This window comes from Hypoxylon fragiforme, assembly GCF_022984875.1.
Source record: "Hypoxylon fragiforme strain CBS 206.31 chromosome Unknown GGS25scaffold_3, whole genome shotgun sequence".
In the NCBI taxonomy this organism is placed as follows: Eukaryota; Fungi; Ascomycota; class Sordariomycetes; order Xylariales; family Hypoxylaceae; genus Hypoxylon; species Hypoxylon fragiforme.
The window spans coordinates 4,099,168-4,112,141 of NW_026054758.1; the positions used below are offsets into that span (position 1 = coordinate 4,099,168).

A 12,974-nucleotide genomic window follows, 5' to 3' on the forward strand; every position below is an offset into this window, starting at 1 on the left:
AGTATATTCATATGTAGCTTAATTGAATATTGCAGCCATTGATCATTTGAAGGTGTCAACCTTGAAACTTAACATTTACAACTCATCTATCGCAACAACAGAAATTCGCTTTACTTTTCCCAATCGATCCAACCCTTTCGCCTGTCTATGTCTTAGGCTATATTATAGTTCAATTTTCTGTTTGAATTTTGGAGCTCACACTAGCATCTTACCTGGCCGTGTCCTAGCGAACGCTCGCACGCTCACACGCTCAAGATAGTTCTCGTGGTGGCTTGCTATCGACACATTGACCACTAATGCCTCGATTGCAGCCTTAACGAACCATCAAGCACATAATTCATAATAACTGCTAGGAGGGTTCTTGAATATGACTCAAAACTCCCCCGAACACTACGAACACCGCGCTCACCATCCACCACGATGCCGCCCCGAACGTATAACATCGCTATGGTTAGCGATTTCTTCTTCCCCCAACCAGGAGGCGTCGAAAGTCATATCTACCAGCTCGCTACCAAATTAATAGACCGAGGACACAAAGTCATTGTGATAACCCATGCTTATGAGGATCGGAAAGGCATCCGCTGGCTTACGAATGGCATCAAAGTCTTCCACGTACCCTTCGCCGTGATCTATCGATCTGCCACCTTTCCCACCGTCTTCTCCTTCTTTCCACTATTTCGCAACATCATACTCCGTGAAAGAATCGAGATTGTCCATGGCCATGCCAGTTTAAGCAGTCTCTGCCAGGAGGCCATGCTACATGCCAGGACGATGGGTTTACGGACAGTTTTTACTGATCATTCGTTATTCGGTTTCGCTGATGCGGCGAGTATTTTGACCAACAAGCTATTGAAGTTCACGCTCAGTGACGTAGACCACGTTATATGCGTCAGTAATACATGGTTCGTCCTATTCTCCTTTTGGCCATGCGTACCTACATGTGTACTGACATCCACTACAGCAAGGAGAACACTGTCTTGAGGGCAGCTTTGGATCCTCTCATGGTTTCTGCCATCCCCAACGCAGTCGTGTCCGAAAACTTCAAACCTCTTCCCCGCCCTGATCCAAGTAGCACGTCATTCGCTCAGCATCCCTTACCATCCCATCCATTGGGTCCTAATGATACTCTTACGATAGTGGTGATTAGTCGTCTATTCTATAACAAAGGGACGGACCTACTCACCGCAGCTATCCCCCGAATTCTCGAGAACCATCCTAATACTCGATTCATTATTGCCGGGTCTGGGCCCAAGGCTATCGAACTAGAGCAGATGATCGAGCAGAATGTCTTACAGGATAAAATTGAGATGCTGGGGCCTGTGCGACATGAAATGGTACGGGACGTGATGGTGCGAGGGCACATATATTTACATCCTAGCTTGACGGAAGCATTCGGGACGGTAATAGTCGAAGCTGCCAGTTGTGGCCTGTACGTTGTGTGTACAGCTGTCGGGGGCATTCCCGAAGTGCTCCCATCACACATGACCGTGTTCGCAAAGCCCGAGGAGGACGACCTAGTAGCGGCGACGGGACGAGCGATTGGTGCGCTGCGCGCAAACAAAGTGCGCACAGAGAAGTTCCATGAACAAGTCAAGTCTATGTACTCGTGGACCAATGTTGCCAAGCGCACCGAGCGCGTATATCGTGGCATCTGCGGCGACATTAGCGAGGCCGAATTTTATGGCTTCGACGTTGGACACGACCCCCACTGGCATGCTACACGCGGGCGGAACTTTGCTTTGATTGATCGCCTGAAGCGATATTACGGTTGTGGTGTCTGGGCTGGAAAACTGTTCTGCTTGTGTGTGATCATTGATTACTTAATTTTCGTATTCTGTGAGTGGTGGTGGCCTAGACATGACATCCCTATTGCAAGGGATTGGCCGAGGAAGAAGGCTCCCGATGATGATAACGAGTAGGCGCATGATAGGTTATAATGAGGACTAGGGTAATCGAGGCAGGTGCACGAAGTGTGTATTTTTACAGCTAAATACCATGGCATATTTACAGGAAGCGATAGAAGTTCTGATTATTAGGTATATATTTTCTTCGGTCAATATCTCTCCATGGCCTTTGTCGATACGTGTCCTGGAATAGTTGCCCAGTAATTAGTAAGTACTGATATTGTTAAGGCTTCTAGACCCCTTGGCCACTAAAGTTCGGTGGCCGTTTGTGCAGACTGCCCAGCAGCGTCTGTTCGTGGTCAGCATAATTGTAGGCTAAGCGACGTGAATACCTAACCTTGAAGCTTCAAGGGCGGATATCTTAGGGAACTCTCTGAGTAGTGGCTAGGATCGTTCCGCGAAACGTCAGACGTTCTTAAATCAGTCAATTGTCACATCGTCTTCCCAAGGTTTGTAGATACCTGGGTACCTATGAATAGGGGTTATATCTAGTAGTTACTTATTATGTAGGCGGCTAAGCTCCCCACGATTCAACGCTGACCCCTTAAGTTGCAGGAGTTGAACAGGCTTAGTTAATTGAAATGAGAGATTGAACTCTTTTATACGCTCCGTGTAAACTTGGAAGTTATCTACTTGTTACACTCAAGTAGGTACCGTTGGTATATTCATTGCCTTTAGTCGCTCGATATCCTGTCATAGCCCTGTCCCAACTCCTAATATGTTAGAATAGATGGTTACCTTTCTACTATCAATGCATAGTTATTGATGACCTCCTTTCCTCACAGTTCACTATATCTTAAGGGGTCAACATAAATTCACGAATACCTCAGCAAGACGTCTAAAGGTACTATCATGTAGGGTATCAACCCATATTAAATTAATTCATTATCCCAAATAACTATGCAATCCTCTTTACCGAATCATTTCCCCCTACACGAAGTCGACGTTACCGAAGAAGGGCGTCATATGAAAGTTCGTTTCATTCGTCGGATTCCAGGCGCCTAGTAGTTGGTCTGGGAACGTGTCTGGCGAGACAACGATACGGAAGAAGTTCATTCTCCACTGCGTCCCGGCCGCCTTACCCACGTCGACGTTGAAGAGTCCTAGAGGGATCTTGGCATCCGTCACCCAAGTCTGCGCTTCCCTATCCAGGGTCGTCTCCGTGGTCAAGCCGTCCACGATGGGCGTAGTCAAGAAAGAGGTGTCGAGCGGAGCGCCCGCCGCGCGCACCTTGGACGGGTTGTAAATCCACGCCTGGAACGTCACGTTGTTTGGGTTTACCTCGAACTCCAGGTAGGACTGCGGGTCGTTGGTTCCGTGGTAGATGAAGGCCTCCATGGCCTCGTACTGCCAGATGCCCTCGTTCGTCGTCTGGCTCTCGTTGTAGTAGAAGTTCGTCTCCTCCAGTGCGCGGAAGGTGATGTGGATAAAGCTGTCGTCGTAGCAGAGGTCGACTTGCGTTCTGGGGAAGGCGACCTGCTCGGGCACTGACTTGCTGTACTCGACGCTGCCTGTGCCAGCCGAGCATGCGGGTACCTGCAAGGCCGGGACGTAGCCGGCGCTTACGGCGCCAGCCGCCAGGAGTAATGACAGCCAAAACATATTATCCTCGTATTATTGTATTAACCTAGGTAGCTCAACGGTCTGTCGTGGCGATGAAGAGAAAAGAAATCAAGGGATGCGTCGAAAACACGGAGCGGTTATAAAGGGGTCACAATACCAATACATGAGTATCGGGCTTTCTTTTTCCGCGTGAGTATCCTCCCATGTTTACCTGGGCACTTACATAGTACTTCAACTATGGAACATTCGAAACTAATTTCCCGGTATAGGCTTTTGGTACACATGTACGTGATTCCTCCCAGATCCAGCTCAAAGGCAAACGAACAGACGAGTCCTGCGCCGTTTTTGTGCAACGTAGCATGTGATTTCGAGATCCTTAATGATGTGACATATCATAACGTATTAGACAGGGTACTGATACAGACATGGTAGTGATGCAGGCATTTTCTCACCAAAAACAGCAATATTCAAAAACTCATAACTTTACCAAACATTTCTCAAATAAAATATATTTTGGAAATATAATTTATTACACTAATCTTTATATGTAGAAAATTTCAAAAAAAGATGCATCCATTGTGTGGCTCGAAAGGCGAGATTATGAATATAAGCATGGTAAGATTTATGCACTTAACCAGTATATCTCCTGTATCTCGATGTATTTCCGCCAAATCTTTTTTCCAAATTTTATATTTATATATATCGGTATAATAAATTTATTTTCGAGGTTATATCTTATTTGATAATGGTTTGGTAAAGTTATGAGTTTTTGAATATTGCTGTTTTTGGTGAGAAAATGCCTGCATCACTACCATGTCTGTATCAGTACCCTGTCTAATACGTTAACACGCAATTCAATTTTCCTGATTATGATGCTACATGTATTATAGTGCGAGTATATCTCGTACCTACAAATTGCTCTTCTTCAATGTTTACCTACCTACCCATACTATGTACCTAGATCCATCGTTTGATGTGTCAAGCGAATTTGACGACCATGGCAAATCAAATCAAATAAATACGATTTAATTTTGTGAAGATCTCAGCAATACATTAAACAGCCAACCATGGATCTACTACACTACACATGAGGCTATTCAAATCTATATGAAGACCCATATCGCCCCCATAGCTCGGGCTCCAGTTCTATTGCTGATCTCCCGTCTTTCCAATGTACGGCTCCAGGTTCCAGGTGGAGTCTTGTAATCCCATAGGGCTCTTAGAGGCTTTTAGCATTACCTATGGTAGTGTAAGCTAGCTTCGCCGCCTGTGCCTCTGTGGAAGCCCGTAGCTTTGTAGGCATACATTTGTTAGTTCAGACGCCTTTTAGAAACGACTTCCCACATCTACCTACGTAGGTAGGCACTTGTTTCGTATGTTCACTCCGTAGGATATGCCATACCGCCATTTGATTAATATGAACTCTTTTTGCATCAAGCAACGATGATTTCCCAGCAAGTTGACCGAGCGCCGCCGCCGCCCACTAGGAGAGCATTACCATTACCATACTTGTTGACATACATACGTAAATAAAAACACCTCACGACCTTGATATATCATTCGCCCTAGCCAGCCAGTCATACACTTTGCGAAAAGGTTAGGTAAGTTAGATCTTCACCAGCGCATCTGCCTCAACAATCCTGTCCGCGTAGCCATCCAGCGCGATCTTCAGCATCGCTTTCGCTAGCTTATCCACATCAATGAACCCCCCCGTGTTAGCAGTGAACGTATCTAGCAGGCCCGCGTACTTCTTCAGGATAGCGGCCGGTCGTACTGCCCACACTTCAAACTTGTCCTTGTTGGCATCCGCGAGATCGCAGAGGCCCTTCTCTACTTGTCCCTGTGTGACTCGGGTGGTTAGGTAGGCTTCTTTTCTTGCACGACTTTAGGGAAAAGGGGGCCTGTGATATGCCGATGTGTCGAGAGCGCGCTACGTAGATGATTCTTTCATCCATCCAGTCAACTCAGCTTACCTTGATGCGCCTGGTATCCTTCAGCCAAAGCAAACTCTTCTCCTGGTCCCACTCGGCGAACTTGCCGCTGCAGAACACGAACCGAAATTTTTGAGACTCGGGCAGTTTCGGCGCCAGCCCTGCGATGAAGGCTCTTGCGGCTGCGAGCGCGTAGTCTACCGAGACCTTCCGTGCCGTTTCCACGTCGGGGAATTGTGTGGCGCGCCCGCCGATGGCCCTTTTGCGGCGTGTGAGTTTTCGTTTTTAGAGAGTACATACATATTTTAGGTAGGCATATATCATGAACTGTGAGTGGGTGTTTAGGCTAGGGGAAAAAAGACTTACCAGACACAGCCCTCTGCCTCAGCAAGTTGTTCCAGCAGCTCAGGAGGGTAGGCGGAGAAATCGTTGTGCTGGATAATCGTGACTTTGGGGCTTTTGGCAATATCCTCAGGGAGCGGCTTGCGCGTTAAAACGAAAGCGTGCGTGATTCTCTCGTTGGCAATCGCCTGCCGAACCACGGCGCCCCCTACGAAGCCTGTAGCTCCTGCGATGATGATCCGCATTATCGCGAGCAAGAAGGGTTAAATTGATGCTAGCGTTGAAGAGTATCTTAACTAGTGTTACTTGTTTATTGGATAATACTTAAAAGGTTGTAACGGCGTTGGTCCTGTCATGAGATCTGCCCCGCGCTTTTCTACCCACTCCCTAGCCCCTGTTCTCTTACATAAAGGTAGTAAATAACTATATTCTTTTAACTAATGGCGATTACTACGTAGATGTCTTAGTATGGAGGTCAGGTGGTATATTTATTTCTACCAGTACGATCAATGCCTCGGTACATAATAGGCATCCGGTAATTTTCATCCTTAAATATCATCCCGTCTTTCATCACAAACCTCACCTTCCTCATTGCGCTGAAATCTGAAATTGGATCCCCGTCAACCGCGATGATGTCGGCTGCAAATCCCTCCCCTAAATACCCGAATCGTCTGGCGCATAGATCACCGCCACATGACTCCCACCCGTGTAGTGTCGCCGCTTGCAAGATATCAGGAATGGGTATCTTAGCCTCTGCCATCAACTCCAACTCAAGCACGTTCTCGCCATGCGCGAAAGCGCCCGTGTCACCGCCAGCGGCAAGTTTGATTCCCTTATCATACGCAGCTTTCGTATGGCCTAATACCGTCCTCATAACTTTTTCAGAGCCACCGGTTACAGCGTGGAGAACTGCTAGTGTTGGCACGAATATTGTGTCATTCTCTTTCATTGCTTCCAGCGCCTCGTCGCTAGGCATAAAGCCATGCTCAACCGAAGTGACACCTGCCTCCGCGGCCATAATAACGGCCTCTGGGCTTTGCGCATGAGCCGCTATAGGTGCCCCGGACCTCTTTGCCTCGGACACCATGGCATTCATTTCCTCTTGCGTGAACAGTAGCACGTTCGGGTTCCGTCGCCCGTCCAATATATCGCTGGAAGGCGGGAACAGGATTTCCTCGGCGCCCGGCCAACTCGGTTGGGGATATCGTAGAGTTCGCTTTCTGTAATCGGCGTAGAACTTGACGATGTCGGCACCAGCGCCCAAACGTCTGCGCACAGCCGCGCGAACGCCGTCGACACCATCGGCTGGATCTGATATCCTGGGAACAGACGTGCCGACACCATCCAGGCTATTTTCCTGCCGTATCTCATACCCGCCACTGGAGGCGATGCACTCTGTCGCGACGAATATGCGTGGGCCGGGTATGATGCCACGGTTGATGGTGTCTCTAAAATGAACGTCGGCGTCCCGTAAGCCCTCGGTTCCCAAATCACGATAGGTGGTGTAGCCCGCCATCAATGCAGCCTTGGCATGGTTCGTAGCCCGCACTACCCTTTCGACAAGACTCTCGTCACGCATTTGGTTTATAGATGATACCTCGGAGTAGGGGTGTAGAAACACGTGAGTGTGTGCGTCGACGAGGCCTGGAAGCACCGTGAAGCCTCGTAGGTCAATACTGGCTGGCTCCACTGCATAATTGTCTGGCGGTGGACTGTTCCGTTGGTACACTCTCCTAATTAAACCAGTGGTTTTATCAATAATGATAGAAGTATCCGAAACGAAACATTTCCGATGCGAGTCAAAGAGCGAAGATGTGTGAATCGTGATCTGGTTCATATTGTTCTAAATGGCCTTGCAACGGGTGGTGTTAGAACTTATCAGGTATCGATTTTGAAAGATGGGATGAGATTGGGAAGATTTATAAAAGAAAGTGTTGGGAATTAATGCCCAAGTAAATTCAAGTTGAAATTCAAACGATCCTTATAAACACTCCTTACAAATGCCCCTATTCTACTATCCGTGTTACATATGCACGTGGTCACATCAGATACTACATACCTACGTAGTGGGATGTGTAACTCTAGATCGCATATATTCTTGTACTTAGCACATGTCGGACTCTTGCGTAGAATAGGTAGTTATCCCATCATCAACATGTATAAAAGACAACTCGGGAAATGAAAATGAAAATGAGCTGTGCCATATAGATGTATTTAGTGTTTAGGCCCATGACCTACAAATGCTTACCTATCACAGTTTGCGCTTGCTTTCATCCCAAATCTGGGTCACTATTCCGCAATGGCCTAGGTATGGCTCTTTACTATCTGCTGCAAGATGCATGCCAGGTATCAGTCACTTATTCTCGAGTGATACATGCAGAAACGCCACAAGACTGGGATATAAGATATAAAGATGAGCTACCCTCGCCATGAAACTCACAAGCTACCGAAAGCATCACTGGAGCTTTTTCTGTCCCTCGTCTTGGGCAACCAGTTTTGCAATCTCGCTCATACGGAACGTGCCCCAACAAACAGCGTCGATAAGCCACTCACCCAAGCAAGTACCAAGCCATACAATTGATGCTTTGCCACCAAACCAGAACCAGTCAGGGCGGCCGAACCAGCTGCGTAAGAAGGCTGGCCATTCTGGGCGGAGGGAGTCACTGACCAACCTCCTACTGAAAACTTCCGTGGGAATGGTCGAGTTTTGCTGACTGAATACTACCCTCCATTCGAAGATTTCCCTGGCGCGGCTGTAGAGGCTGTTCTCGGGCAAGGCGCGAAGGGACTGGCTGGCAGTGTTGCTCTTGACGGTGCCAGTCATGGAGACCATAACCCGGACACCAAAGGGCGCTAGCTCCATTCGCAGGGTACGCGAGTATGCCGCCACCGCCGCCTTGCTGGCGCAGTAAACGGACCCGAAAACATAGGGCGTCACGGCAGAGAGAGAAGAGATATTGACGATGAGACCCTTGGCGGCAATTAGCTGGTCAACGAAGGCTTGTACCATGGCCATAATGGCGAAGACATTTGTCTCGAAAGTCTGGCGGACATCTGGGAGTAATATATCGGTTGCGGGATGGGTGTGCGTGCGACCACTGAGGACTAGTGAGAAACCAATAGGAAATAAGGGACGTAAGTAGGCGCTTACGCATTGTTCACGAGAATGTCGAGCTTACCCCCGGTAATCTCATAAACCTCGCCGTGGCATTTCTTGATGCTTTCACCATCGGTAACGTCCAATGCAAGGGTGCTCATACCCATAGCGGCTAGCTCTGCCAGGACTTCCGGTCTTCTCGCGGTGGCAATGACATGTAAGCCTACAGGGGTGTCAGCTTGAAGATTCCAATGAGACTGGGTACTTGAGATGTCGATTGCGCATCTACCTTGACGATGATACTCCAGGCAAAGGCCATGTCCAATGCCCCCAGGTGTGCAGCTGCGAATGTGCGGCAGTTGTTAGTATCATGAGTACCTATATATGTACCGACCTACATAGGTAGATACGTGGTAGTATGTATCAACAACATATGTATCTAGGGTAAATCAGAGATATTTGATACCGACATACCCAGTGACGAGAACCGTCTTCTGTCCAGGCTTAGGGCCTACTGACATGATGAAGGAATAATCGGGTTATTCTCTATAATATCGTGTCAAGCAATCCCTCCGAAGGCTGAAGCAAAAGCAAAAGATGCCGACGAAGATTGTTGTGGAAGTTGCGAGTAATACTAGGCATTGAAGTTACCTACCTAGGTACCTATGTACTATGTAGATACGTGGGGTTTATGAACTCTCACATGCGATAATCAGGATTCTGCATGTATAAAACCGAAGTTATGCATATACGGTGTACCTAGGTAGTAAGGACCCAAATATGACATTAGTTATGCCGCGGACCGCGGTATCATTCATGATGCTTTAAAGGTTGCCTGTGTAACTTGCCTTACTACATCTCATCAGTCGGGAGAAAAATCTTCAAAAGAACCCTACCAACATAAAAGGTACTTGCCAACAATAGAACAACATCTCAGGCAAACGTACGTCTAGCCTGAAAGAAGCCTCGTAGATCGTATGAACTGCCTTTTGGAGCTTAATAGCCAAAATGTCCATCCATATTTTACTGCGTCGAAGCAATAGGAGCCAATAGTTGCCCGCCATGGAGACAGTAATATGATTCTATGGTAAACGACAAATGAAAACCCATGAAAGCAACCCTAATTTGGTTAATTCGCCATATAGCGTAAGATCGGAGCCTTGGGGAATGCCTACTTATCTAATAGTCAGCCTGAGATATCGTGCATGATAACTCGTCCTTCCCCTCAGCTGTTATCTGCCAAGTCTAAGGAGCTATGATGCTCCCAAGATTCGACGACTATGGGTTCCTGCTAGTCACAGGTCTGGAACCAACGCGGCATATTTGCATGCTTGATATTTGAATAATCATGAATTCCATGGTAAGTACCTATTTTGAAGCTCATGATTAAAATTGGTATGTAGGTAAAGCGAGGCGAGAGGCGTGGGGATAAGTGATATCTACCGATACTCTTTACTGTCAGAGAGCTAACCACCGATATCATTCTAGGTACCTAGCACTAAGCTCTTTGATTCAACGAAGGTAGCTCTAGGTGCCGAACTCCTTACTAAGTAATATTGATGTAGTCAATATTATAGACCAGGCGATACATACTAGGTAGTAAATATACCAAAGCTTGGCAACTCTATAGGAAACTACTGCCGAGTTTTACAGCTTCTCCTCAAACTCATCCAAATGCGTTGGAAATCAGTTGTCGATCTCAAGAGTCTTCGAGATGTCGTCGCGCATCTAACATGGGTACTGACCACTGGCGCCACTGAGATGGGAATAGGGGCTGGGCATGTTTTAGGACTGGCTGGGTTTATGGAAAGCGGCAGATATCGACTAGAACGCCCCGTTTGATGTTTCACTCCTATACTTAGATGCGGAGATTTCGTATGCGTTGACGTGTTGCTCTCCGTGGGAAGATGACGTTGCTGCCATGCGTTTTGGGCCGCACATTGCCGCGTTTCGACGACATGTTGCTACCATGGTACCGGTCGAGACATTGCCTACTTACATACATAGTGACATCGACCAGCTTCTTGGAAAGGCGAGATAACATCGACTGTCGGAACTTTCCGCAAGCAGGTCAAATCTATTTTGAGCTGCGATGATGGCGGCGTTAGAAGTTGAACTTGCACTAGGTTCTTTTGTGCCAGGACAATGGAGCTGCTTCAGGGTCAGTTTCTCTCGTCATTGATCTATATTTGAATCTGGGAGCATTGTGTTCTGTGACTGACATTAGCAAGTGTGTGCAACGGTTAGGGAACCTTGTGTAGTGTACCTAGTCATGGTTGTAGAGTGGTGAGATATAAGAGATACCGTGAATTTCAGTTTATGATGTTTCTTGTAATTTTCTTAGTCAGTGCCTGCCAACATATGTACTTAGGCATACAGTAGCTGCTTCGTTTCAGCCAATGCATGTCCTGTATTAGAGAATAGACATATACAGTATCAATTCAATGTTGCTTACATGTACATAGGACAGGTAAGCACTACTGTACCTTACCTAGGTATGTCACAGTTGAGGCTCGGAATATACCTACCCTACCTAAGGTATGTAGGTAACAATCTGGACACAGTCACAGCCTCGGGTTGTCCCTGGTAGGTATAATATTGTGATACTCCACTTTAGGTACCTACCTATAACCGTCTCTCACCAAACAACGACGCTCAGTTCACCCACGATCATCTTCTGCATACAAGAAATTCAAACAATATGCACAATGTCTTTTTCGGAGAATACAGAAAAGCCAAAGGACCCCGCTCTTCGTCAACTAGTCGACTTCTACGATCCCCTCATTCAAGGTGCCGATAACAAGGGTCGCAAGCTAGCTGAGATCCTCGACTGGGACGACAGAAGGCTAGAACGGACACACAACTTCATCCAAGTTCTATTTCCGCTTCCCGATTACTCTCGCTTCAATGGCGATGCCCCAATCCTGGACAAAGAAACATGCATTTACTTTCGACAGCACCCAGGACTACAGGACAGCTTGAAGCAATCTCTCAAACGCATGTTGTCCTTCTATGGCTTTACAATTGAGTGGGAACCCAACGGAGAGGTACGAATGCAGGTTAGCCAGTTACTGCAAGGGCGTAACAAAGGATTATCCCGTTGGCTAAAACCGCTGAATCACAACCACCTCCGCATCACACGCATCATCAGGAGTCTCCGGGTCCTAGGCTTGGCAGAGGAAGCAGAAGTGGTGTACCAGAATCTCGCTAAGGTGTGCAAAGTCAATGAAAAGAAGGTGGAAGTGGTTGGTTTTAAGTACTGGACAGGAGCTGCTAAAAATCCGTTGCATTACGCGCCAAATGGTATGCAGATCGAGTGGCTGGAAGAGTTGGACCAAGATTCAAGTTGAAGGATGGATGTTAGCCTCCAGGGCTGTCACACTGTATTAGATTGGCTTCTAGGCCTTACATCCATTATGAATTCCAGATGTCCCCCACTAAAGTTAGTTGACTCCTCAAGTGCTTAGGGTAGCACTACCTACTAGCATACACTGAAATTCTGAGTTCAAGAGTGCCAATTTAAACATTCAAGCTGAAACTAAATATGTACTACTAGTAGTACCTACCTTACCAGGCTTACCTACTAGTTACTAGTAGTATGTAAATACATACCTCCTCCATGCATGTGCCATGTGTTCAAAGTTGCCCAATCAACTACGGATTGTTTTACAGCTTCTCGTGTTCTCAATACTGTTAGTAATTATTCCGCTGAAATCATGGATGACAAAGTTGTAACTTGCCTGCATGAAAAATCATAACCAGCTGTTCGGGTTATTCCTGGACGAGTGATATTCGCAAGGAAGAGAACTTGGAAATGCGATCGGAAATTATTAACCTAGCGTGTGTATTTTAATGTTTGTCGTCTGCGAATAAGATGTTCACATATAGGTATTATTACTTCAAAAATACTATTATATACCACCACCTATTAAGAGCCTCGCTATTTTTTCTGTCCTGCATTCTGACGTCTTCATTGCTACGCTGCTTGTTAGAGGTTCGTGTTGGAGGATGATGACGTACATGTTGTCTAAAACATCTTTACCTTTACACTATACCGAACAACCTTGCAGCAAGCCTTGGAAGAAAAACGGTTATCTGCGCCAACCTTTAACTTGCCGCACGCTTGTCGCGCCTGCC

At 46.9% G+C, this 12,974-nt stretch overlaps 6 protein-coding genes across 6 annotated transcripts; 2 read left to right on the top strand and 4 right to left on the bottom strand.

Moving 5' to 3' along the window:
• Positions 1 to 11: 11 nt before the first annotated feature.
• On the top strand, positions 12 to 2,057 carry GGS25DRAFT_483997 (glycosyltransferase family 4 protein). Its single transcript, XM_049260416.1, has 2 exons — positions 12 to 902; positions 962 to 2,057. The coding sequence occupies exons 1-2, from the start codon at positions 421 to 423 to the stop codon at positions 1,917 to 1,919; spliced, it is 1,440 nt and encodes a 479-aa protein (XP_049119536.1). The 5' UTR covers positions 12 to 420; the 3' UTR covers positions 1,920 to 2,057.
• Positions 2,058 to 2,752: 695 nt separating this feature from the next.
• Positions 2,753 to 3,975, bottom strand: GGS25DRAFT_483999 (uncharacterized protein). The gene is made up of 2 exons (XM_049260417.1): positions 3,920 to 3,975; positions 2,753 to 3,842 (listed from the first exon to the last, which is right to left on the bottom strand). The coding sequence occupies exon 2, from the start codon at positions 3,504 to 3,506 to the stop codon at positions 2,835 to 2,837; it is 672 nt and encodes a 223-aa protein (XP_049119537.1). The 5' UTR covers positions 3,507 to 3,842; positions 3,920 to 3,975; the 3' UTR covers positions 2,753 to 2,834.
• A 563-nt stretch (positions 3,976 to 4,538) lies between these two features.
• Positions 4,539 to 6,064, bottom strand: GGS25DRAFT_484000 (uncharacterized protein). The gene is made up of 3 exons (XM_049260418.1): positions 5,765 to 6,064; positions 5,441 to 5,657; positions 4,539 to 5,307 (listed from the first exon to the last, which is right to left on the bottom strand). Exons 1-3 carry the CDS (start codon positions 5,983 to 5,985, stop codon positions 5,074 to 5,076), a joined length of 672 nt encoding a protein of 223 aa, XP_049119538.1. The 5' UTR covers positions 5,986 to 6,064; the 3' UTR covers positions 4,539 to 5,073.
• Positions 6,065 to 6,089: 25 nt separating this feature from the next.
• Positions 6,090 to 7,694, bottom strand: GGS25DRAFT_484002 (amidohydrolase). The gene has a single exon (XM_049260419.1). It carries the CDS (start codon positions 7,575 to 7,577, stop codon positions 6,216 to 6,218), a length of 1,362 nt encoding a protein of 453 aa, XP_049119539.1. The 5' UTR covers positions 7,578 to 7,694; the 3' UTR covers positions 6,090 to 6,215.
• Positions 7,695 to 8,195: 501 nt separating this feature from the next.
• GGS25DRAFT_530478 (NAD(P)-binding protein) lies at positions 8,196 to 9,358 on the bottom strand (the record flags this gene model as incomplete). Its single annotated transcript, XM_049265385.1, has 4 exons — positions 8,196 to 8,838; positions 8,892 to 9,060; positions 9,127 to 9,179; positions 9,312 to 9,358. 4 exons carry the CDS (start codon positions 9,356 to 9,358, stop codon positions 8,196 to 8,198), a joined length of 912 nt encoding a protein of 303 aa, XP_049119540.1.
• A 1,915-nt stretch (positions 9,359 to 11,273) lies between these two features.
• GGS25DRAFT_209238 (opioid growth factor receptor conserved region-domain-containing protein) lies at positions 11,274 to 12,303 on the top strand. Its single transcript, XM_049256869.1, has one exon. The coding sequence runs from the start codon at positions 11,546 to 11,548 to the stop codon at positions 12,185 to 12,187; it is 642 nt and encodes a 213-aa protein (XP_049119541.1). The 5' UTR covers positions 11,274 to 11,545; the 3' UTR covers positions 12,188 to 12,303.
• Positions 12,304 to 12,974: the final 671 nt, after the last annotated feature.